This window comes from Macaca fascicularis, chromosome 10, assembly GCF_037993035.2.
Source record: "Macaca fascicularis isolate 582-1 chromosome 10, T2T-MFA8v1.1".
NCBI lineage: Eukaryota > Metazoa > Chordata > Mammalia > Primates > Cercopithecidae > Macaca > Macaca fascicularis.
In genome coordinates this window covers 21,093,160-21,115,714 of record NC_088384.1, presented here as the reverse complement: position 1 = coordinate 21,115,714, position 22,555 = coordinate 21,093,160, and the positions used below count along the sequence as shown (strand labels likewise).

Below are 22,555 nucleotides of genomic sequence, written 5' to 3'. Positions count from 1 at the left end.
TGGGATATTTGGCTAAGGTATGCAAGCATCCGGCTTGGAACCTGACACAAACAGGTCTCCAATAAAGAGTCACTTGAAGCCAGGCATAGTGGTATTCTCCTCCAGCTATTCAGGGGAGGCTGAGGCAGGAGGATCACTTGAGCCCAGGAGTTTGAGACCAGCCTGGACAACACAGTGAGATCCTGTCTCAAAAAAAAAAATTAAGAAGAGTCACCTGACTGTGGCTTCTGCCATTCAGGCCTGGATGCCAGCTGCTAGCTGGAAGACTGAAGTCCTGTGCCCCAGGACTTTCTCTCCCACTGGGGATGCTGAATGAGGCGAGTGGCTAGAGCTGGGTGTGTCCACATCCTAGTCAATCACACCCAGCCTGCATTGGTTTCTGACGGCCATCTTCCCCTCTGGATATGAGCCCCAGGAGGGATTGACCAACTTGTTTTTTCTTGGTGGTGATTTTTGTTTGTTTTTGTAGAGACAGGATTTTACCATGTAGCTGAGCCTGGTGTAACTCCTGGGCTCACTCAATATACCCACCCCAACCTCCCAAAGTGCTGGGATTACAGGCAGGCACTAATAACAAGTTGGCTAGCTTGCTGACTGCTGTATGCTCAGAGCAGCTCGGGGCTGGGGTACATAACAGGGATTTAGTGGATACCAATTTTTTTTTTTTTTTTTGATTAATTGAATGGAATCTCACAGTGGAGCGGGGAAGCCCAGGGCTTTTGTCGGGGCAGAGTACAGGCAGGTGTGGAAGGCGGCCTGGGATGGGAGGGTAGAAGCGGGAGGGGCAGGTAGAGACAGGGTGAGGCAGGCTAGAAGCCAGGGACCAGTAGCAATGGAGGGAGAGGGTGGAGGAGGGGAGAGACAGGCACTGGAGATGTGAAGGGTTTGGGGTCCCTGGGAGATGGTTTGAGTCCCTGGTCTGATATGTCCTGTGACATGACCTCAGGCAAACCCCTTCTCCTGCCCGAATGTCCATTCCCACATCTGTAAAATGGGATGGTAATTTTAACGACTTCAGTTACTGAGGATTAATGAAGTCTGTGCAAGAAGCCCTTAGCCTGGGCCCAGGGCTTGTTGACAATGCCCTACTGAGTGGCCCCACCCCCGCCACCTCCCTGTCTCTTCCTCCCTCTCTCTCTTTCTCTATTCTGATCTGGCCACATCCTCTACCCACCCAGTCCCCTACTCTAATCCTACCACTTGCTGTGTGATCTTGGTGAAGTGATTGTCCCTCTCTGAGCATCCTTCGTTGTCTCTAGCATGAGACAATAACAGTCCCCAGGTTGCTGGGTTTTGGTGAAGATGAGTTGAAATAATGCCCTTAGCCTAGTGCCGGGCACACAGTCAGAGTGAGTAACTGTTGTACTCCTTAGGATAATCACACACACATGCACACACACACACGTATGCACACACATGCACACACGCACACGTGTGCACACACATGCACACATACACATGCGCTTTTCCAGGTCTTGGTAGCTCATGGGAGTCCCTGAACCACATAGGACTATAGCACATAGCAAAAACACATCAAATCCCTGCCACCCATTGGTCTCTGCCTACAGACTCACCCAGGCACCACTGTGGTTCCCCCCACGCCAACCCCCACCCCAAGTCACCACCACTGAGGCTGATTAACAAAAACACAACATCAAATTCCTTTACTTCTGAGGTCTCCCCTTTAAGGGGAGGCAGAAATAGAACATTCTTTTTCGGGGAGGGAAAGGGGTTTAATAAAAACCGGTATAATTAGTTAAATACTGATATCGGTTAGGCCCTCTCTGTGTGCGTGGGCCCAGTCTTGGCTGGCTGCGTCCCCCCAGGAAGCACCCCCCTCACCCCGGGGTCCGAGGTGGCACCAGGAGGGGGCTGGGGGCGGCCAGCACCAGCGGCGTCCTGCTCAGCCCCTCCGTAGGGAGCAAGCAGGCAGGCAAGCCGCTGGGCGGTGGGACGTCACCACCGCAGGAAATCGCGAATGAACTTCCAGAGCTTGGTGACCCACAGGTTGGCGCCGAGGTCCATCAGGTACTGGATTTCGGGCGTGAGCATGCGCCGGCAGAGCTGCGCGTGCCGCTGCCCGATGCTCTTCTTGAGGTTGTAGCCCAAGATGGACTTGGTGCCCAGCGGCTGCCAGGGCTGCATGGCCTCGTCCTGGATGGCGGCGGCGTCCACGGCGTGGCCCCCGTCGATGCAGATGGTCCGCATGCGCTCGTTGGCATGGCGCAGGGCTGCCACCTCGCGGGCCATGCGCTCCTGCCCGAAGGCCTCCACCTTGCGCCAGAAGCTGGCGTTGAAGTGGCGGTAGAGGTGGGCGTCCAACATGTTCCAGGCGGTGGCGCGCCCGTACATCTCCCCGGACAGCCGCGGCACCGGCGAGTCGCGGCGGGCGTTGAGCTTGAAGTAGAGCACGTCCTCCAGCTCCCAGCACAGCAGGTCCTTCAGCAGCACCAGCGACTCGTCGAAGTACTCCTGAAGGAGCACCAGGTGGAAGCGGCGCTCCACCTCCAGGATGTGCTCCTGCACCTGCGGGCTGCCAGGGTCCAGGCCGTTGTCATAGCCCAAGTCGAAGAAGAGCAGGTTTCGGAGGTAGTGGGCATTGAAGCCGTTGGGGTCGTAGTAGCGATCCGGGTTTTGCAGGAACTCGGCCAGCTTGTCGCCGCCCGAGAGCTTCCACGTGAGGGGCACCACCGGCCCGAAGTAGTGGAAGGAGGACTCGAACAGGCGGGCGGGGTCGCGGAGCACCGTGATGAAAATGGCGTTGGGCGGCACCAGGCCGCGCACCTCGTCGTAGTGGAAGCGCATGTGGTTGCAAATGATGTTGAAGCAGGCCCCGGGCCGGTAGTCCCGCACTAGGCTGCGGGCGAAGAAGGTCGGGTAGTCGAAGTCGTTGCGGCCGTTGGGAAAGGCGAACTTGAGCCGGTGCTTCTGGCCGAAGCGGAACAGGATGTTGAGCAGGGTGCTGCTGGCCGTCTTGTGCGTCTTCAAAAACACGATATTGCGCCGCGGCTGGCACTCTCCCCGCGAGCCGTTTGCGCGGTTCACTGCCTCTGGCTCAAGCACGGGCGGAGAGCACGACGCTGCGGCCTCTGGGGTCCTGCTGGGGACAGAGAGGTGGGGAGAGCCTCAGGGGGGTGCTGGGACCCTCAGGACTCTGGTAGCTAGAGAGGGAGATTGTTGGGGACAGTGGTGGCAAAGGAGCTGGGATAGCGGGACTTGTGGAGCCTGAGTCCAGGCTGGGTGCCTGCGCGGGTGGTTTGGCCTCTCTGGCCTCAGTTTCCTCTTCTGTGAAATGGGTACAATAACAGGCCCTTATTCACAGTGTTGTGAGATGAGGCACACAGACCTCATTCATGGCCACTGTGTTACATGTACCATGAATCAGTAGCCGCTTGGGCCACATGAAATTGCCATTTTATAGGACAAAAATGGTCAGTTTTGCAGAAATTTGCAGTTTCCTCTGTTTCAACTTAGTATCACCAAGCACTGGTATTGCACCAGCTACAGGCTGTGCCGGGTCTGTGCAGTGCAGCCCATGAGGAAGCGGGAGAGCCTGGTTCTCAGGAGCTGGGCCTGGAGTCAGACGGACACATTTGAATCCATGGACAGGTCACGCCCCCAGGGCTCCATTGGCATCTCAGATGATGCCAATCTAAGCCCTGTACAGACAGTGTTACCTGATTCTCATGTCCTATGAGGAAGGCTCTGTTTTGTTGTTTTTTGTTTGTTTGTTTGTTTGTTTGTTTTTTTTTGAGACAGTCTACTCTGTTGCCCAGGTTGGAGTGCAGTGGTGCCATCTCGGCTCACTGCAACTTCTGCCTTCTGGGTTCAAGCAATTCTCCTGCCTCAGCCTCCCAAGTAGCTGGGATTACAGACACACACCACCATGCCCAGCTAATGTTTGTATTTTTAGTAGAGATGGGGTTTAACCATGTTGGTCAGGCTGGTCTCGAACTCCTGACCTCAGGTGATCTGCCTGCCTGGGCCTCCCAAAGTGCTGGGATTACAGGCGTGAGTCACCGCGCCCAGCCAAAAGGCTCTGTTTTTATCCCCACTTCACAGATGGGCACACCAAGGCTCAGGGTTACATGGCGAGCTCTGCCGTCAGTGGAATTTCTGTCTGGCACAGCATGGTGCAGGGTGGAGGGTGGCTATCCAAGGTCACTGGGCAGGCCCTGTGGTAATTACAGGGCCCCATGGGTGGGTTGCCATCCCTCCCCCACCTACACCCATCATCTGCCCAGCTGGGCCACTCACGTGGAGGCCAGGCCAGCATGCAGCGGGGGCACGGCATAGGAGTACACCAGCAGCAGGAAACTGGTGAAGAGCGCACCCAGCACCAGCCCCTTAGCCATGGACTCCCAGGGCTTCTTCTGCGGTGGCAGCATCTCAGACACCTGCGGGGGCAGCACAGAGTGGGGCAAGTGTCAGGAAACTGGCCCCAGGGAGCCCCCAAGGCTGCCCAGGCCTGGCAGCTGAGACCTGCCTTTGCCTGCTCTGTGGCCCCCAGCAGGGTCCAGACAGGGACAGAGAGACACTGGAGAGATAGAGAGACAACCACCTGGAAAGAGACAGCCCCAGGGTTGCAGACAGAGAGGGTGGGTGAAGCAACTCAAAGAGAGGTTGGGGAATGGGGCAGGGAGAAGGTTAAAATTTAAAAATTAAAATGAACCAGGTAGCAGAACCAGGGCCCCAAACTTTCCACTCCTTTTAATTTTTAAGCTGGTCGATGAGAAATAAAAGAAAAATAAACAGAAGAAAAAATAAGATAACTAACATTCGTTACCTTATTTTTAGTTATTTTTTCTTCTGTTTCTTTTTCTTGTATTTTAAATAAAAATATATATTTAAAAACTTCGGCCGGGCGCGGTGGCTCACGCCTGTAATCCCAGCACTTTGGGAGGCCGAGGCGGGCGGATCACAAGGTCAGGAGATCGAGACCACGGTGAAACCCCGTCTCTACTAAAAATACAAAAAATTAGCCGGGCGTGGTTGTGGGCGCCTGTAGTCCCAGCTACTCGGGAGGCTGAGGCAGGAGAATGGCGTGAACCCGGGAGGCGGAGCTTGCAGTGAGCCGAGATCGCGCCACTGCACTCCAGCCTGGGCGACAGAGCGAGACTCCGTCTCAAAAAAAAAAAAAAAAAAAAAAAAAAAAACTTCTTCAATTGTACTCCAAATTCTCCCAGATCCTGAAGTTATCTTATTTTTTATACCTTTTAGGGCATGATAATGAAATTATTTCCTTTTTTTATACTTTAATTTTTTAAAAATAGAGAGACACAGTTTCACCACGTTGCCCAGGCTGGTCTCGAACTCCTGGGCTCAAGTAATCCGCCCGCCTTGGCCTCCCAAATTACTGGGATGACAGATGTGAGCCATCGCGCCCAACTATGAAACACTTTTCTAAGGCAAAAGGAAAAAGGCTGGGCACAGTGGCTCACACCTGTCATCCCAGCACTTTGGGAGGATGAGGCAGGCGGAGTGCTTGAGCCAGGAGTTCAAGACCAGCCTAGGCATATGGTGAGACCCTATCTCTACAAAACAAAATTTAAAAAAATTCACCAGGCGTGGTGGCACATGCCTGTAGTCCTAGTTACTTGGAAGGCTGAGGCGGGAGGATTGCTTGAGCCTGAGTTCCAGTGAGCCATGACTGTGCCGCTGCACTCCAGCTCTGGATGACAGTGAGACCCTGTCTCAAATAAATAAATCAATAAATAAGAAGGAAAAGAAGACCCTCTCCCCGTGCCCTGTGCCACACTCCCCGCCCCCCAGGCCTGGGCCAGGGCTGTCTACAGGGAAGGCCAAGGGCTCTCTGAGGTCTGAATCCTTCACCTTTCAGAAGGCACAGCCAGCCCTACCTGTCCCCTGTGCCACCCATCCCACAGTGGTACAGGTGAGGCACCCAGTAAGAGCCAGGGCTCTTCTCTCCTCACTGGCCCTTGTGCCCCTAGAGTCTATAGGGGTGGCTGATGGAGAAACTGAGGCTCACAGCTGGGAAGAAGGCTCAGGTCACACAGCTGGCCAGGCGTCTGCCCACACACCCACCCCCTTTCCAAAGCCAGCTGGTAGGGTTGCCCAGTTAAATTCAAATTTCAGATAAACAGTGAATACAATTTTTTACGGTGTAAGTATACACCAAATATTGCATGGGACATAGTTCTACTAAAAATTATTCCAAGGCTGGGTGCGGTGGCTCATGCCTGTAATCCCAGCACTTTGGGAGGCCAAGGAGGGTGGATCACCTGAGGTCAGGAGTTTGAGACAAGCCTGACCAATATGGTGAAATTCTGTCTCTACTAAAAATGCAAAACTTAGCTGGGCATGGTGGCATGCGTCTACAGTCCCAGTTACTCAGGAGGCTGAGACAGAAGAATCGCTTGAACCCAGGAGGTAGAGGTTGCAGTGAGCTGAGATGGTGTCACTGCACTCCAGCCTGGGCGACAGAGTGAGACTCTGTCTCAAAAAAAAAAAAAAAAAAAAAATTCAAACTTCAAGTTTAACTAGATGTCCTGGAGGTTTTGTTATTGTTATTTCCTTATTTTATTTTTCATTTTTATACGTTTATTTTATTTTTTTGAGACAGAGTCTCGCTCTGTCACCAGGCTGGAGTGCTGTGGTGTGATCTCGGCTCACTGCAACCTCCCACTCCCTGGTTCAAGTGATTCTCCTGCCTCAGCCTCCCGAGTAGCTGGGATTACAGGCACACGCCACCACACCCAGCTAATTTTTGTATTTTCTGTAGAGATGGAGTTTCACCATGTTGGCCAGGATCGTCTTGATCTCCTGACCTCGTGGTCTGTTCACCTCGGCCTCCCAAAGTGCTGGAGTTACAGGTGTGAGCCACTGCTCCTGGCCTATTTTTATATATTTTTAACATTTTTTATATTATTATTTTTGAGATGCCCAGGCTGGTATTGAACTCCTGGACTCAAGCGATCCTCCCACCTCAGCCTCCCAAAGTGCTGGGATTACAGGCAAGAGCCACTGTGCCCAGCCTGTTGTTATTTGTTTGTTTTGGGGGATAATCTAAGCGTGGCAACCCTATCAGCAGGGGGCTGAGATGTGGACTGTGACGGGGGCAGTTCAGGCTGAGGAACTGGAGTCCAGGAGAGAGCTGCGGCTTGGAGGGTCTTCTCACCTTACCTTAGCTGCAAAACCAGGTGCCCAAACTTTCTACTCTTGTCCCAAACTTTCCACTCCTGTCCTGGCTCACGCTGCACTGCGCCCTGGGCTCCCGAGGCCAGGAAAAGTCACATGTGCTAATAACTACATGCATGGCTTTATCACCACTGTCCCTGCAGGCAGAAGCCAGTCAGCCACCCTGGGGGAGGGTCGCACACACTATGCCCTGGAAAAGTTATGCTGAGGTGGGAGGATTGCTTGAGCCTGGGGGGCAGAGGTTGGCAGAGGTTACCGCGAGCCAAGGTCACGCCACTTCACTTCAGCCTGGGTGACCAGAGTGAGGCCCCATCTCAAAAAAAGGCAATTAATTGTCAACACCTTAACAAATGTGTTAGTTAATTTGTTACTTAACACATTTAAGTAACAAATCAGAAAGCTTGCAAAGCGGAATAAACCCGCCAGCCATGGAGGGGCCCCAGGCCTGTTTCAATCCAGCCCTGTGATTTCAGACACGCCAAGAGCCCTCATGGAGTCTCAGTTTCTCATCTGTAAAATGGGAAAGCTGGAGGCGCCCCTAGCTGCTCTCTGGAGAAATTTCCTAAGCAAAGCAACCAGCACACAGTCATCACTTAGAGTGTTAGCTGTACCCCTCCTGAGGCCCGGGGGGACCTGCCTTCAACCCCAAAAGGAGTGGGGGCTGGGCCGCCCACAAAGCACAAACCTGCCTCAGCCTCAAGCACCCCTGTCAGCCTCCAACTTCTCAGCGACCCAGCAGAAAACAGGGCCGAGTCGTGGACCAGATCATAGTCCAAAACTCTGGGCCTCAGTTTCTCTGACTTTAAGATGAGGAGGGATTAGGATTACTGTGGCTTGCCCTCTGGAAATCCCAAGGACTCACCCCGGCAGCCCCACTCACCAGGGTACCTTCCGGAATCAGAGAGGCTGCACTACTGGAGGCGCCGAGGTCCAGGCCCAGCAGCAGGGGGCAGACCAGCCTCCCTGCCCCGCCAATCAGGCTCCACCTGGCCCCGCCCAGGACAGTTCCTCCACCCCCCCACACCATTATTGGTTCACTCATTCACTCCCTCATTTCATTCTCCCATTTGCTCTTTTGTTTGTTTGTTTTTGAGACGGAATCTCCCTATGTTGCCCAGGCTGGAGTGCAGTGGTACAATCTCAGCTCATTACAACCTCCGCCTCCTGGGTTCAAGTGATTCTCCTGCCTCAGCCTCTCGAATAGCTGGGATTACAGCTGCACGCCACCACACTCAAGTAATTTTTGCATTTTCGTAGAGACAGGGTTTCACCATGTTGGCCAGGCTGGTCTCAAACTCCCGACTTCAAGCGATCCACCCACCTCGGCCTTCCAAAGTGTTGGGATTACAGGTGTGAGCCGCTGAGCCCAGCCCCCATTTGCTATTTTTCAAAGCTTGCCAGGTCCCTGCCACACGTGCTGGGTGCTGCCTGCTGCTGAACCTTGGGCCATCCCTCCTAGTTTTACTTTTGAGCCCGTGTTAGGAGCCAGGCCCAGGGCAGGGGCCTGCCTCTTCAGAGCATCTAACTGACCCTACTCAGCAACCACTTAGTGGATGCCACTCCACCCCCCTACACACTGCTGTCACCCCCATTTGGTAGATGGGAAAGGTGAGGTTCCAGGAGGTGACATAACTTGCCCAGGGTCATTCAGCAAAGGCGGGGCAGGGCCAGAATTAGAGCCCAGGTCTATAGACCTCCAATGTTCTACTTCCTGCTTTGTCCATGGCAGTCCCTGCCTGGTGTGTCCTAAGCCCTGTCCCAAGCCCAGGGGAAGGAAGGAGGGAAAGTTGCATCACAGAAAGTGGGGGATGTGGGGGTGGACAGGAAGCTCTGTCCAAGGAGCACAGCAGGGTCTGCTATCTGTGGGCTGAGGCTGCAGCCAGGATAAGGGGAGGGGAAGCAGAGGGGACCCTGGTGTCTGGTCCCTCCTGTGCCAGCCACCTGAGGGGTCCAAGTCTGGTTGTGCCCTTCCTGCCTGGCCACTGTTAACTTAGGTGTGAAACTATGTACCTCATCCTCCCTGAGCCTCAGTCTCCTCACGTGTGCATGGACGCACACCAGCAAGATCAAGGCACACAGAGCCCTCTGTAATCACAGGCAGAGCCCCTGAACAGACTGAGGTCGGGAGAGGAGCTAGCTGACAGCCAGGAGCCTGGCTTGAGGGAGAACGGTCACCAGGCTATGAGATTAATTTTTTAAAAAGACAGGATCTTGCTCTATCACCCAGGCTGAAGTGAAGTGGCGTGATCATAGCTCACTGTAGCCTTGAACTCCTGGGCTCAGTGGATCCTCTTGCCTCGGCCTCCTGAGTAGCTAAGACTACAGGCATGCACCACCACGCCTGGCTACTTTAAAAACATTTTTTTTTTTGGCCGGGCGCGGTGGCTCAAGCCTGTAATCCCAGCACTTTGGGAGGCCGAGACGGGCGGATCACGAGGTCAGGAGATCGAGACCATCCTGGCTAACACAATGAAACCCCGTCTCCACTAAAAATACAAAAAAATTAGCCGGGCGTGGTGGCGGCGCCTGTAGTCCCAGCTACTCGGGAGGCTGAGGCAGGAGAATGGCGGGAACCCGGGAGGCGGAGCTTGCAGTGAGCCGAGATCGCGCCACTGCACTCCAGCCTGGGCGACAGAGCGAGACTCCGCCTCAAAAAAAAAAAAAAAAAAATTTTTTTTTTTTAGAGATGGGGATCTCACTGTACTGCCCAGGCTGGTCTCGAACACCTGGCCTCAAGTGAATTTCCCGCCTCGGCCTCTCAAGTGCATACCACCCACGCCCAGGTCACCACCATGCCTAGCTAAGTTTTTAATTTTTTGTAGAGATGGGGGCTCTCCCTATGTTGCAGGCTGATCTTGAGTTCCTGGCCTCAAGTGATTCCCCCACCTCCACCTCCCAAAGTGCTGGGCATAAGCCACCATGCCTTGCTCTCAGGCTATGAGACTGAGACAATGCACGTACCCAGGAGGTGATCAACACATATTCATTATTATCATCATCACCATTGACCCTGACCCAGCCTTGGTTCATTGGCGTGCCAGAGGAGAGGTCCCTTCCGTGCCCCGCTACAGGCAAGCCTACTGGTGACTCATCCCTGAGCTCCCCGAGCCTGGCACCTGGTGAATGTGTGATGAATGACTTCCCATGGCTCTCAGGGCAGAATGTGGGCAGGGCTATAGAGAATGTGGATGAGGACATGGTCCAGGCAGACAACACCTCACTGAGACACAGGAGAGATCCTGTGTAGGAGACCTACAGACGAGAGTAATACATGTGAGGCACATGCATGTAAAAGCCCCCATGGGCTGGGCGCAGTGGTTCATGTCTGTAATCCCAGCACTTTGGGAGGCCGAGACAGGCAGATCATGAGGTAAGGAGTTCAAGACCAGCCTGGCCAACATGCTGAAACGCCGTCTCTACTAAAGATACAAAAAATTAGCCAGACGTGGTGGTGTGCACCTGTAAGCCCAGCTACTTGGGAGGCTGAGGCAGGAGAATTGCTTGAACCCGGGAGGCAGAGGTTGCAATGAGCTGAGATTGCGCCATTGCACTCCAGCCTGGGCGACAGAGCAAGACTCTGTCTCAAAAATAAATAAATAAATAATAAAAATAAAAATCAAAAATCTGAAATCTGAAATGTCCCTAAATACAAAACTTTGTGAATGCCTACATGACACCACAAGTGGAAAATTCCATACTTGACCTCACATGACAGGTCTCAGTCAAAACCCAGGTGCACAACACACAGTTTATTTAGTGTCCTCAAGGGAAAAATAAAACTACCTTGAGGCTACGTGTATAAGAAACATACATGAAGGTGGGGCGTGGTGGCTCATGCCTGTAATTCCAACACTTTGAAAGACAGAGGCAGGAGGATCGCTTGAGCTCAGGAGTTTGAGGCCAGCCTGACCAACATGGCAAGACCCCATCTCTACAAAAAATACAAAAATTAGCCAGGCATGGTGGTGCATGCCTGTAGTCCCAGTTACTGGGGAGGCTGAGGCAGAAAGATCACCTGAACTTGGGAGGTTGAGGTTGCAGTGAGTCATGATCGTGCCACTGAACTCCAGCCTGGGCCACAGAGCAAGACCCTGTCTCAAAAACATTAAAATTAGGCTGGGCACGGTGGCTCACGCCTATAATCCCAGCACTTTGGGAGGCTGAGGTGAGTGGATCATGAGGTCAGGAGATCGAGACCATCCTGGCTAAGACAGTGAAATCCCATCTCTACTAAAAATACACAAAAAAATTTAGCCGGGCATGGTGGCGGGAGCCTGTAGTCCCAGCTACTAGGGAGGCTGAGGCAGGAGCATGAACCCAGGAGGCAGAACTTGCAGTGAGCCGAAATCACACCACTGCACTCCAGCCTGGGCAACAGAGTGAGACTCCATCTCAAAAAAAAAAAAAAAAAGTTTAAACAATAAAATCAACCAGAAAGAAAGAAACATCAATTCTTTCTAAACAAAAATGTTTAGACTTGGGTTCCATCTCCAGGATATCTCATTATATATACGCATATCTTCCAAAATCTGAAAAATCTGAAATCCGAAACACTTCTGGTCCCAAGCATTTCAGATAAGGGATACTCAACCTGTACCAGTTGAGCCTCCATCACAGGGTGCTGTGCAGATCCTCTGCATTCCACAAGAAAAGAACCCAGCCCGGGGCTGGTGCAGAGCAGAGAGTCACTGAGCGGGGCCTGCCATCATTGTCATCATCATCATCATCGATATGTTCCCAGGGTCCCAGCCACAGCCCCACCAAAGTGTGTGCCCACTGACCCACAATGGAGGCTTGCAGGAAGCTGAGGGTCCCAAGTCCAGGGATGATCTCAATGCAGCCAGAGCCTCCTAGCCTCAAGGCCAGAAGACAAAGAGGCAGGGAGGCTGAACCTCAGAGAGGGCAAGGACACCTTCAGGTTTACACAGCACAGCAGCAGCAGAGACGGGACTAGAACCTCGGTCTCCCACCTCCTCCACCCATAGTAGTGACAACCGCAGGCACTCAGGATGGACAGTCCCCCTATCACCAGCCCACCCCATCTACTCCTGCCCTTCTAGATTATGCCTGTCACATTGGCCTGCATCAGTGCAGAGAGCTGGCAGCAGGCCAGGCCCGGCCATCCTCCTGTTTAGCTGAACTGACACCCTCCAGGGAACGAAGGAGAAACAGGACTTCTTCCCCCACATCATGCACACAGGGAAACCCAGCCTGGGATGGTAAACCTTCTGGCTTAGAGCGTCACCACCAGGCAGGTATCCGGGTATCCTACTTTCCCTGTGACCCCTGTGGCAGAGAATAAGAGACACACTCACCTCGGGCTGTGGCTGGCTGCCCCTTTCCACTCACTGCCTGAGCCACGTCCAACTCCCAGGCTGTCTCTGCGGTCACTGGGAGACAGGAATGCTCCAATGACACCCAGCAGCAAGCTGGCTGGCTCCCTCCCATCCAGTGGTATGAATATTCATGAGTTTGCTTCCTGGGGATAGCAGGTGGCACACCCTGGTACCCTGCAGGTGTTGCCCTGGCCCTCTGCCCCCACTGGACAGCCCTGGCCGGTCCTCACCTCTCTCTGGACCCCAACAAGCAAGCAGCTCTTTCATCCAAGGGCACAGAAAGATTCTAGGTATCCTTGGGCCAAGGACACAGCAACCGCAGAAGCCTGCACAGAGCCCAGAACAGGCTCTAAGGCTGACTGAGGGACAGGGAGATGCAGGTGGGCTGGGGTGCAAGAGGGCTAATTGCTCCACCTGCTGCATTTCATTTAAGTCTCACAGCTGATGCATCAAGCACCTCTATTATTCTACCCTCCTGGTAAAGAAACCAAAGCTCAGAGAGGTAACGTCACCTGCCCAAGGTCACCCAGCTATCAGAGAGCAGACAAAGCCAGAGTACATATGCAGACTTGCCACACTCCAGGGCGTAAAGATGCTGAGACACAACCAGAGACCAAGGTTTATCCAAAATCTGTGGGAACCCAGAATGAACAACTAACTCAGCCTGGAAGGCTTCCAGGAGGCAGAGCATCTGACCGGGGCTCAGATGAGTCTGGCAAGATTTCACTTCCTGAGCTCTAAATCTTACATCAAAGAGCGTGTCCTGCCTCTATACCTGGGTGAGGAATGGTGATACACAGACACTCGACCAGCTCTGCAGGACTTGAGCTGACTGGAGATGCAGATCCTCCCCAAGGCCTTGACGGGAAGAGGCAGTTCTAGGTGCCCTGGCCCTAAGCCCCAGGAATCCTAGGACTCAGTTCAGGCACTTGAATCTTAGGTTCAGGTCAGTTGTCTCAGCTTTGTCCATGGACAGAGGTCTCCTTGTGCCCAGAAATGCCTCCACCATCCTCCCTTCAGCACTGCTGCCTAGAACCTCATCACAGACCAGGCAGGTGGCACCATTTAGGGACCCAGGTGCCACCATCAATTAATAATGATCATTATTGTGACAGTCATTCATCCCACACTAAGCACTTCCATAGGTTAAGCAGCTGCCAGCCTCTCCCAGGGAACAGCAGGCATCCTCACTTGCTCTGAGTCCCCCTTTCCCTCAAAGCCTCACCAGTCTGGGAGCAGCCCCCAGGCACCCACGAAATACCAGAGCTTAAAGTGCCACAAGGCAGGTCCAGAGTCGCCTTCTCTCTAGGTGCTGGAATCAGGTTTGGGACATGGTATGGCGTTGTTTTATCCAGGCTAACATTCCGTTGACTTTCTGCCTTTTGAGCTGAGCTAGCTTGAAGACAGCTTTCCAAGAGAGAGTCAGGGTGGAGCTGGCATCAAACTGCAGGGGCTGTAGTTTATTAGAGTGGACTCTGAACCCAACAGGGTCCACTTCTGGGCTTGGGACGTGTCATGCATCTGCAGCCTCATAATCCTCTCTGGGGAGCTCCTGTTATCATCTCCATTTTATAGAGGGGTGAGAACCTCATCTAGGTGAGAGTAAAGTGCAGGCTCTTGAACAAGAGGTGAGATTGTCGGTGAGGAGGAGAGCAACTAGCCAAGGGAAGCAAAGATTTCCAGAGTAGGGAGACCTGTGCTTCCAGCCCTGCCAGAGAAGTCTCTTCCCAGAGTATTGATGACAACATCTTTCTTTTTTTTTTTTTATTGAGACAGAGTCTTGCTCTGTCACGAAGGCTGGAGTGCAGTGGCGCGATCTCAGCTCACTGCAAGCTCCGCCTCCCAGGTTCACGCCATTCTCCTGCCTCAGCCTCCCGAGTAGCTGGTACTATAGGCACCTGCCACCTTGCCTGGCTAATTTTTTGTATTTTTAGTAGACACAGGGTTTCACTGTGTTAGTCGGGATGGTCTTGATCTCCTGACCTCGTGATCCACCCACCTCAGCCTCTCAAAGTGCTGGGATTACAGGCGTGAGCCACCGCGCCCAGCCAATGACAACATCTTTGGCTGGTTCTCCACCCCCACCCCCAGGAAAATTTTTTTTTTTTCTTTTGGAGATAGAGTCTCACTTTTTTGCCCAGGCTGGAGTGCAGTGTCAAGATCTTGGCTCACTGCAACCTCTGCTCCCTGGGTTCAAGCAATTCTCCTGCCTCAGCCACCCAAGTAGCTGGGATTACAGGTGTGCACCACAGTGCCCAGCAAAAACTTTTTCAATGATGAAAGCAGCATACTGAAAAAAAAATTCAAACAATACAGAAGAGTATAAAGAAGATGATTAAAAGAAGCCCAACCCCAGAGGTCATCACCATCACAGGATTTCTGGTCATATATATATATAGACAATGGAATGGAAACTGTTTTTGTTTTTTTGACACAAGGTCTTGTTCTGTCACCCAGGCTGGAGTGCAGTGGCATGATCATGACTCACTGCAGCCTCAAACTCCTGGGCTTAAGAGACCCTTCCACCTCAGCCTCCCAGGCAGCTGGGACTACAGGTATGCACCACCACACCTGGCTAATTTTTGTATTTTGATTTTTTGTAAAGATGAGGTCTTGCTATGTTGTCCAGGCTGGTCTTGAACTCCTGGGCTCAAGTGAGCCTCCCACTTCAGCCTCCCCAGGTGCTGGGATTACAGGTGTAAGCCATGGAGCCCAGATGCACCTGCTTCTTTGGGGGACATATTTTGTTAACTGCTTTTTTCCCCACCTATCAATAAATTGTGGACACCTTGCGGCCATGATAGTTCGTTCTTTCTTTCTTTCTTTCTTTCTTTCTTTCTTTCTTTCTTTCTTTCTTTCTTTCTTTCTTTCTTTCTTTCTTTCTTTTTTTGAGACAGAGTTTCACTTTTGTCACCCATGCTGAAGTGCAATGGGGCAATCTTGGCCCACTGCAACCTCTGCCCCCTGGGTTCAAGCAATTCTCCTGCCTCAGCCTTCCAAGTAGCTGGGATTATAGGCACCTGCCACCACACTTGGCTAATTTTGTATTTTTAGTAGAGACAGGGTTTCACCACCTTGGGCAAGCTGGTCTCAAACTCCTGACCTCAAGTGATCCACCTGCCTTGGCCTCCCAAAGTGCTGGGATTACAGGCGTGAGCCAGCGCTCCCGGCCCATGATAGTTTTAAATTGATCCATCCCACAGGTGTTTACTGGGCACCTGCATTCCAGCACTAGAGTTCAGGATAACCCCGTGCAGAGAGCTCGGGGCTCACAGTCCTAACTGGGGAGACAGAGGAACACACAGCTGCGAGGCGAGGGCAGTGATGGACAACGGATTGTTTGGGGCTTGCAGAAACACAGAGAAAACACCTGATCCAGCCTTGGGGAGGGGACAGTGGCATTGGGAAGGCCTATTGGGGTAGGGGCCTCTGGTGGCAGAAGCTGTTGTGTGGTCTCCAATTTCCAAAGACAGTTCCCTTTTCTCCACGGCCACATGGCTAGACTACATTTCCCATGCGCCCTTGCAGTTCAGTGTCATCACGTAACTGGGTCCTGGCCAGTGAGATGTGAACAGAATGCCAGCTGATGAGGTTAAGTGGGTGGACCTTTTCTGTGGTCTCCTTTCCCATTTACTGGATGAATGGGGCGGTATCCAAGGATCTGCGCGTGGGTGGAGTTGGGAGGAGCCTAGGCCTTTGCATCTCTACCCACCAGACACTGACTGGATTTCAAGAAAACAAGAACTGCATTAAGCCTTCTAGGACTTCAGGTTTGTCTGTTACAGCAGCTAGCATTAACTAACATGCTTGTTACCCTAGAATGAGCCACACAGAGAGAAAAGCACATGCAAAGGCCCAGGGCAATTGAGAAACGAACATTCCACCGGCTGGAGTGTCTGGTGTGTGTACGTGTAAGAGGCTGGCTGGGCAGGGGAGAGACTACAGAGACAGCCAGAAAATAGGGCAGGGTTAAGAGGGACATGCAGGGGCCAGGTGCGGTGGCTCACGCCTGTAATCCCAACACTTTGGGAGGCCGAGGTGGGCAGATCACCTGAGGTAAGGAGTCCGAGACCAGCCTGGCCAACGTGGTGAAACCCTGTCTGTACCAAAAATTAGCCGGGTGTGATGGCGGGCACCTAATCCCAGTTACTCAGGAGGCTGTAATCCCAGTTACTCGGGAGGCGGAGGCGGAGGTTGCAGTGAGCAGAGATCATGCCACTGCACTCCAGCCTGGGCGACAGAGTGAGACTCCATCTCAAAAAAAAAAAAAAAAAAAAAGAAGGACATGCAGGGCTGCAGGGCTTTCAGGAAGCATGCTACTGAGTCTTGCCTGGATCCTGTGGGCTGTAGGGAGAGACCCATGGGAGGGTCTTCAGCAGAGGAGTGAGCAGATGGGATTCCTATGGGCTACTGGGTAAGAAATGAACTGTAGGGATGAGGAAGGAGAGGGAGGAGCAGGCTGACCTCCACAGTAGTTGTTACAGCTGTGCAGGTGTGACGTGGAACAAGGAGAAGGCTGGGGAAGTACCGGAGCTGTCTGGAGACCATGCAAAGGCAGCATTCTGTTGGCGGCAGGGTGTGGAGGAGGGGAGGGAAGAGTTGCTGTTGGGTGACTGCTGGCTGGAGGTGGAACTAGTCCCTGAGTCCGGGAGGCTGAGAGGGCCAGGTTGAATGCTGGGGTGAAGCACGTGGTGTCAGGTTCTGTTTAGAACACACTGAGTCTGAGGGATGCTTGGCATGATCATAGAATGTCTAAAGATCTGTAGGAGCAAAGAGTGGGGTCTTGGGGGAGGGGAAGAGGTAGGTGGGGAGCTGGGCACAGAAGTGGAAATTGAGGCCATAGGAGTAACTAGTGTCAACAAAGGAAGGGTGAGGAAGGACAGGGAGCCTGTACTTACGGAGCAGGGTGAAGAAGAGCTCCCTAACGAGATAAAAGAGGGCAGCTAGGGCTGTATCAGAGTCTGCAGCACTGCTATTCCCCCATAAACCATTCCCCAGCTGGGCATGGTGGCATGCGCCATCCAGCATTTTGGGGAGGCCAAGACAGGCAGATTGCTTGAGCCCAGGAGCTTGAGACCAGCCTGGGCAACATAGTGAGACCCTGTCTGTGTAAAAAATTTAAAAATTAGCCCAGTGTGGTGGTGCACACCTGTAGCCCCAGCTACTCAGGAGGCTGAGGCAAGAGGACCCTGCGAACCCAGGAGTTTGAGGTTACAGTGAGGTATGAACGTACCACTGCACTCCAAGCCTGGGCAACAGAGTGAGACCCCATCTTAAAAAAACAAACCCCAAGAAACAAAAGCCATTCACCAACTGAGGCACATCCGTGCTGTTTGCTCATATGCACATACAGGAACAGGGCTCTGGCCGAGAAGGTGGTGGGGTGAGGGTATCCCAGGGCTGCTTTCTGTAGCTGGAGGGGAATCCCATGGAGATATGGAAGGAGCTTTTAAGAGTGGAGCAATACAACTCTCCTTATGGTGTTCGTAGTGCAGATTTGACAGCAGCTATTACAGTTCTGAGTGTGCCTGTTCTCAGACCCAGCAATCCACCTGCAGGAATATGGTTCAAAGATAATCTAACAATCAATCTGAGATGGGCATATAAAAGTGGCCACTGCAGTATAATTTCCTCCAGTGCTCACAGAGCCTTTACCCCCATTTAGAGATGAGGAAACTGAGGCTCAGGGAGGTTAAAAAAGAGTTGCCTGGCTGGGTGCGGTGGCTAACACCTGTAATCCCAGCACTTTGGGAGGCCAAGGCGGGTGGATCACCTGAGGTCGGGAGTTTGAGACCAGCTTGACAAACATGGAGAAACCCCATCTCTACTAAAAATACAAAAATTAGCTCAGCGTGGTGGCGCATGCCTTTAATCCCAGGCTGAGGCAGGAGAATCATTTGAACCCAGGAGGCGGAGGTTGCAGTGAGCCAGTATCACACCATTACACTCCAGCCTGGGCAACAAGAGCGAAACTCCGTCTCAAAAAAAAAAAAAAGAAAGAAAAAAAAAGAGTTGCCTAATATTAAGCCCGGAAAGCACTGTATATGGAATAAACTTATTCATGTAGAGAAAAGCTGTACATTCGTACATGTGTATAAGGGTCTGAAAAGATACCCAGTTATAAATTGTAGTTCCCTGGGGAGTAAGCCCATATACTTTCTGGAACATATTTTGATTCTGTGATCACACACACACACACACACACACACGTGCACACTCTTTACAAAAGAGCTTATATTACTTTGGAAAGATAAAGAAAGATATTTCCACTTTGAAAATCTGCAGCCCACCTGGAGGAAGATGAGCCCTACTTCTCCTCACTGTGTGGCCGAGGCAGACACTCTGCCCTCTCTTAACCTCAGTGCACCAAGTGCGGAAGGGGCAATAGGGGCCTGGGACCGAGAAGGAGCTGGGAAGTGTGGGTGGCACAGCAGAAGGGGCAGATGGGATAGGTTAACGCTCCATCCAGGGGTACTGGGGAAGTGACTTGCAAGCATCCAGAAGCTTCCTCAATCTGAGCCCCTCTAGAATGGGGTGCTGGAGCAGAGAGGCGGAAGACCACCCATTGGAGCATTTCAGCTGGATCCCAACTCGCTGGCTCGGAGGACCACTTCCAAAATGTCAGCCCTGACATCTGACCCCTGCTGCTCCCTAGGCTGCAGGGGTGGATGCAGGTGGTAGCCGGCCCGGCAGTTGAGAGAGGCTAATGTTCTTTGATGATTCAGAAAGCACTTATTGATCTTGCAAGGTCACCTCTCTGCTGTTTCAAAGGGCATCCACGGCCGGGCATGGTGGCTCACGCCTGTAATCCCAGCACTTTGGGAGGCTGAGGCGGGCAGATCACGAGGTCAGGAGATCGAGACCATCCTGGCTAACATGGTGAAACCCCGTCTCTACTAAAAATACAAAACAATTAGCCAGGCATGGTGGAGGGTGCATGTAGTCCCAGCTACTCGGGAGGCTGAGGCAGGAGAATGGCGTGAACCCAGGAGGCAGAGCTTGCAGTGAGACGAGATGGTGCCTCTGCACTCCAGCGTGAGCGAAAGAGCAAGACTCCGTCTCAAAAACACAAAAAACAAAGGGCATCCACGCCTGTGACCTTGACAGACACTCCCAGTCTCCTCTGCTAGCCCAATGTGATGTGTGGGGAAACTAAGGCTCAGTAACTTGTAGAAGGCCTACGCAGCAAAGCCAAAATGAGGAGCAAGGCCCCAGCTCTTCCTGCTCCGTTGCCTTGTCTGGGTAAATCACCTGGCTTCCTGAGGGGAGATTTGAGTAGCCTTAAAGAAGCGCTAACTGGGGAGTTGCAAGTCACAGCTTCACCAAGAAGTCAATCACTTTGTCATTAGCTCCAAAAATGCTGAGAACACCAGAGCTGAGTATGTAGGAGTTGATAATATCAGTCTCTGTACCTTATAACATGCCTGAAATATTTGTTAAGGATTGTTATGCGCTTATTTGCCTAAAACTATGTAACAATATAAAGGTTTGTGAAAAGGTACTGACACTTGCAATGCACAATGCTGGAGATACCTACACCCACCTCTCCACTCCTGGAAACTCCCCTGGTAACAAATGCTGGCTCCACCACCCCGCAGCTGGGCGACCTTGGGCAAGTGACTTCCCCTCTCTGAGCCTTGGTTTCCTAAAAACTGGCAGGTACTATGACGCTTTCACAGGCCTGCTGTGAGGCACACAGAGCCCTTCACACACTCAGCGTTAGCTCCTCTGATTGTATTGTGATCCTCCTAGCTCCGACCTGGTGGGGAAGCAGGCTCTGTCTGTTCAGACTTCTAGAAGGACACTATCCCCATCCAAGGAGCCGGAACTAGCAGGGGGGAATGCAGGCATCCTCTGGGCCCCCACTTTCTCCCACCATCGCCCCTCACCTGGAGATTCCAGCAGTCCCCAGCCTGATGACCCCCATGGGCACCTGTGCTCCATCCTGCTCTGCCCTGGAGTCATGTGGAGCCCCTAAAAGGGCTCATCTATATTCCTCACCCAGTCAAAGTGAAGCAAGGAGCCCTTCAGGAGCCTGCAGCCAGGCCCAGAATTCCATTTGTGCATCATTCTCTCAGGTTAATCATTGCCTCTTTCACTGGGTGGCACACCCAGTCCCTCAGAACCCAGTGGGAGGGGCTGTTGGGGACACACTCCTCCCTTGCTGGGTGACAAGAGGGCATCAGACCCATTAAGGGAAGGGGATGCATGGGGACCAGGCGTTCTCTGTCCACAGGGAGCTTCCTTCAGGAAGGGCTCTGCCTGAGCAAGCAGGGAATAAAGCAGGCTGAGGTGGCAGCTGGGAACAGGGCTTCGTTGTCTCTGCTCCCTGGGTAGCAGCCTGCTCACCCGCTGAAGTGTCAGGCGGAGCTGGGAGCCAGGGAGGCGAGGGGGAGGGGTCCAGAGCTGAGGGTTTGGGGCAGCCCAGGCAGATCTAAGAAGGCAGGACCCCAAAGGAGCAGAGAGAGGTCATGGGTTGGGCTGGGGTCCTGAAATGGGGGCCAGGGCAAGACTCCTGTGATTTGGAGTCAGCTCAGCTACCTCTGAGCCATGTGACCTTGGACAAGTCACTGAATCTCCCTGAGCCTCAGTATCCCCCTCTGGATAATGGGGATAGGTAGTAATGCCTCCTTCACAGGACAAGGAACAGTGCGTACACAGTGACTGCTCTGGCCCAGGACTGCCCTCCTGTGCCCCCTGTGTGGCCCTGGACAAGCCTCACCCCCTCTAGGTCTCAGGTCACCCCGTCAGTAAAGGAAGAGGTTGGATTTTCTCAACTGGAATGGACAGTCCTCCACACCTCTCTACCCTCTGGAGGATTCTCATGGCACCTGTCACCTGTCACTGCAGCAGCCCGGGATCAGGTGTCAAGCCTGCTGCCCTCTCTCCCTTTCCTTCCCCCTGGTGTGGGTTACAGCAGCCAGACGTGCCCATCACCTCTCTGGCTCTGGGCAGCTGAGCGGGGCAGTTCCCACTGGGAAGGGCTCGGTCTGTAGTGCGCTCTGTGCTGGTACCAAAATGCTGGCCTGGCACCAACAGGGCAGACCAAGCTGGACCCCCTTCCTGGGCACTGGGCTAGGAAAGAGGAACTGTGGGATTTCCTATAGGACCCCTCCTGGGTGCCAGGGTTTGTCCTACCCTCCCAAACCTCTCTTTGGTGGCTTTGCTTCCTCTGGGGTACAGGTCAGGGCCTTCCCCCAGCAGAGGGGATCCATCCCTTACTATGGTCTCCGGCTCCTGCTCTGACCCCCTTTCTGGGAAGGGCTGATGGAGACAGCAGAGATCTCTGCCCCTCCTCCCCTAGGGCTCTGGCCATTGTGTCCAATATTAATCATTAACGCACTCCCAGCTCCAGCCCAGCCCCAGCAGCCTGCCTTCTGCCCCACCCATCCCACCTTCAGGGACTGAGAAGCCCTGGAAGGGGGGTTAGGGGGCAGGGGAAAAAACCAAGGGCATGGAGGGCACCAACCTGCGCCCTCCCTGGCCCCCACCGGGCCACCCACTGGCAGTGGGCAGGGGTACCCAGCGTCTAGAGCATCGGTGCTGCACTCCTATTCCCCTCCTCCGGCGCGCGGTCCCAGTTTGGGGGTTAGGGTAAAGTGGGCGGTACCCCCAGGGAGTAGAGTGAGGCAGGGCTCAAGCTGGCAGTGGGTGCTAGAGCCCAAGACGTACCTTGTCCCCGTCCTCCTCTGCCTCAGCGTGGGTGGCTCGGCCCGGGCCGCGCCGCCCGGGCGCTCACTGGGCGGCGGGGCGCACCCGGCCGGGCCCCCCGCTCCACCAGGCCTGGTCCATGCCCCCGCCCCCGCCGCCGCTGCCGCACCGCGTCCGCTCCCGGCCAGGTGCGGCCGCCAGCCTGGCCCGGCCTCCGGCGCCAGGGCCAATGGACGCCCCGGACCCCAGACCCCTCCCCGCCCCGGGCCAGCCCCCTCCCCGCCCCGTCCCGGCCCCTCTGCGCCCGCCCGAGACGCACAGAAGCCGCATTCAGCGCGCTGGGGCGCATCGCTGCGCCCCCGCTGCCGGCCCAACAAGGCCCGTTTGTCTCGGACGCGCCAACGGGGCCA

General features: G+C 53.6%; 1 protein-coding gene across 9 annotated transcripts; it reads right to left on the bottom strand.

The window, feature by feature from the left end:
• Nucleotides 1-1,637: 1,637 nt before the first annotated feature.
• On the bottom strand, nucleotides 1,638-22,349 carry GAL3ST1 (galactose-3-O-sulfotransferase 1). 9 transcript variants are annotated; one of them, XM_045363811.2, is made up of 4 exons: nucleotides 22,167-22,349; nucleotides 12,474-12,548; nucleotides 4,258-4,397; nucleotides 1,638-3,100 (listed from the first exon to the last, which is right to left on the bottom strand). In XM_045363811.2, the coding sequence occupies exons 3-4, from the start codon at nucleotides 4,386-4,388 to the stop codon at nucleotides 1,957-1,959; spliced, it is 1,275 nt and encodes a 424-aa protein (XP_045219746.2). In that variant the 5' UTR covers nucleotides 4,389-4,397; nucleotides 12,474-12,548; nucleotides 22,167-22,349; the 3' UTR covers nucleotides 1,638-1,956. The 9 variants fall into 9 exon arrangements, with proteins under 9 accessions (XP_045219746.2, XP_073860090.1, XP_045219744.2 ...); XM_074003989.1 differs by having other exon boundaries at nucleotides 1,638-3,097; XM_045363809.2 differs by lacking the exon at nucleotides 12,474-12,548.
• Between the last annotated feature and the right edge of the window lie 206 nt (nucleotides 22,350-22,555).

Coding starts and splice junctions, on each gene's coding strand:
- GAL3ST1 (XM_045363811.2), bottom strand. CDS start 4,388: ATGCTGCCACCGCAGAAGAAGCCCTGGGAGTCCATGGCTAAGGGGCTG. Junction 3,101..4,257: donor CATGCTGGCCTGGCCTCCAC/GTGAGTGGCCCA, acceptor CTCTGTCCCCAG/CAGGACCCCAGAGGCCGCAG.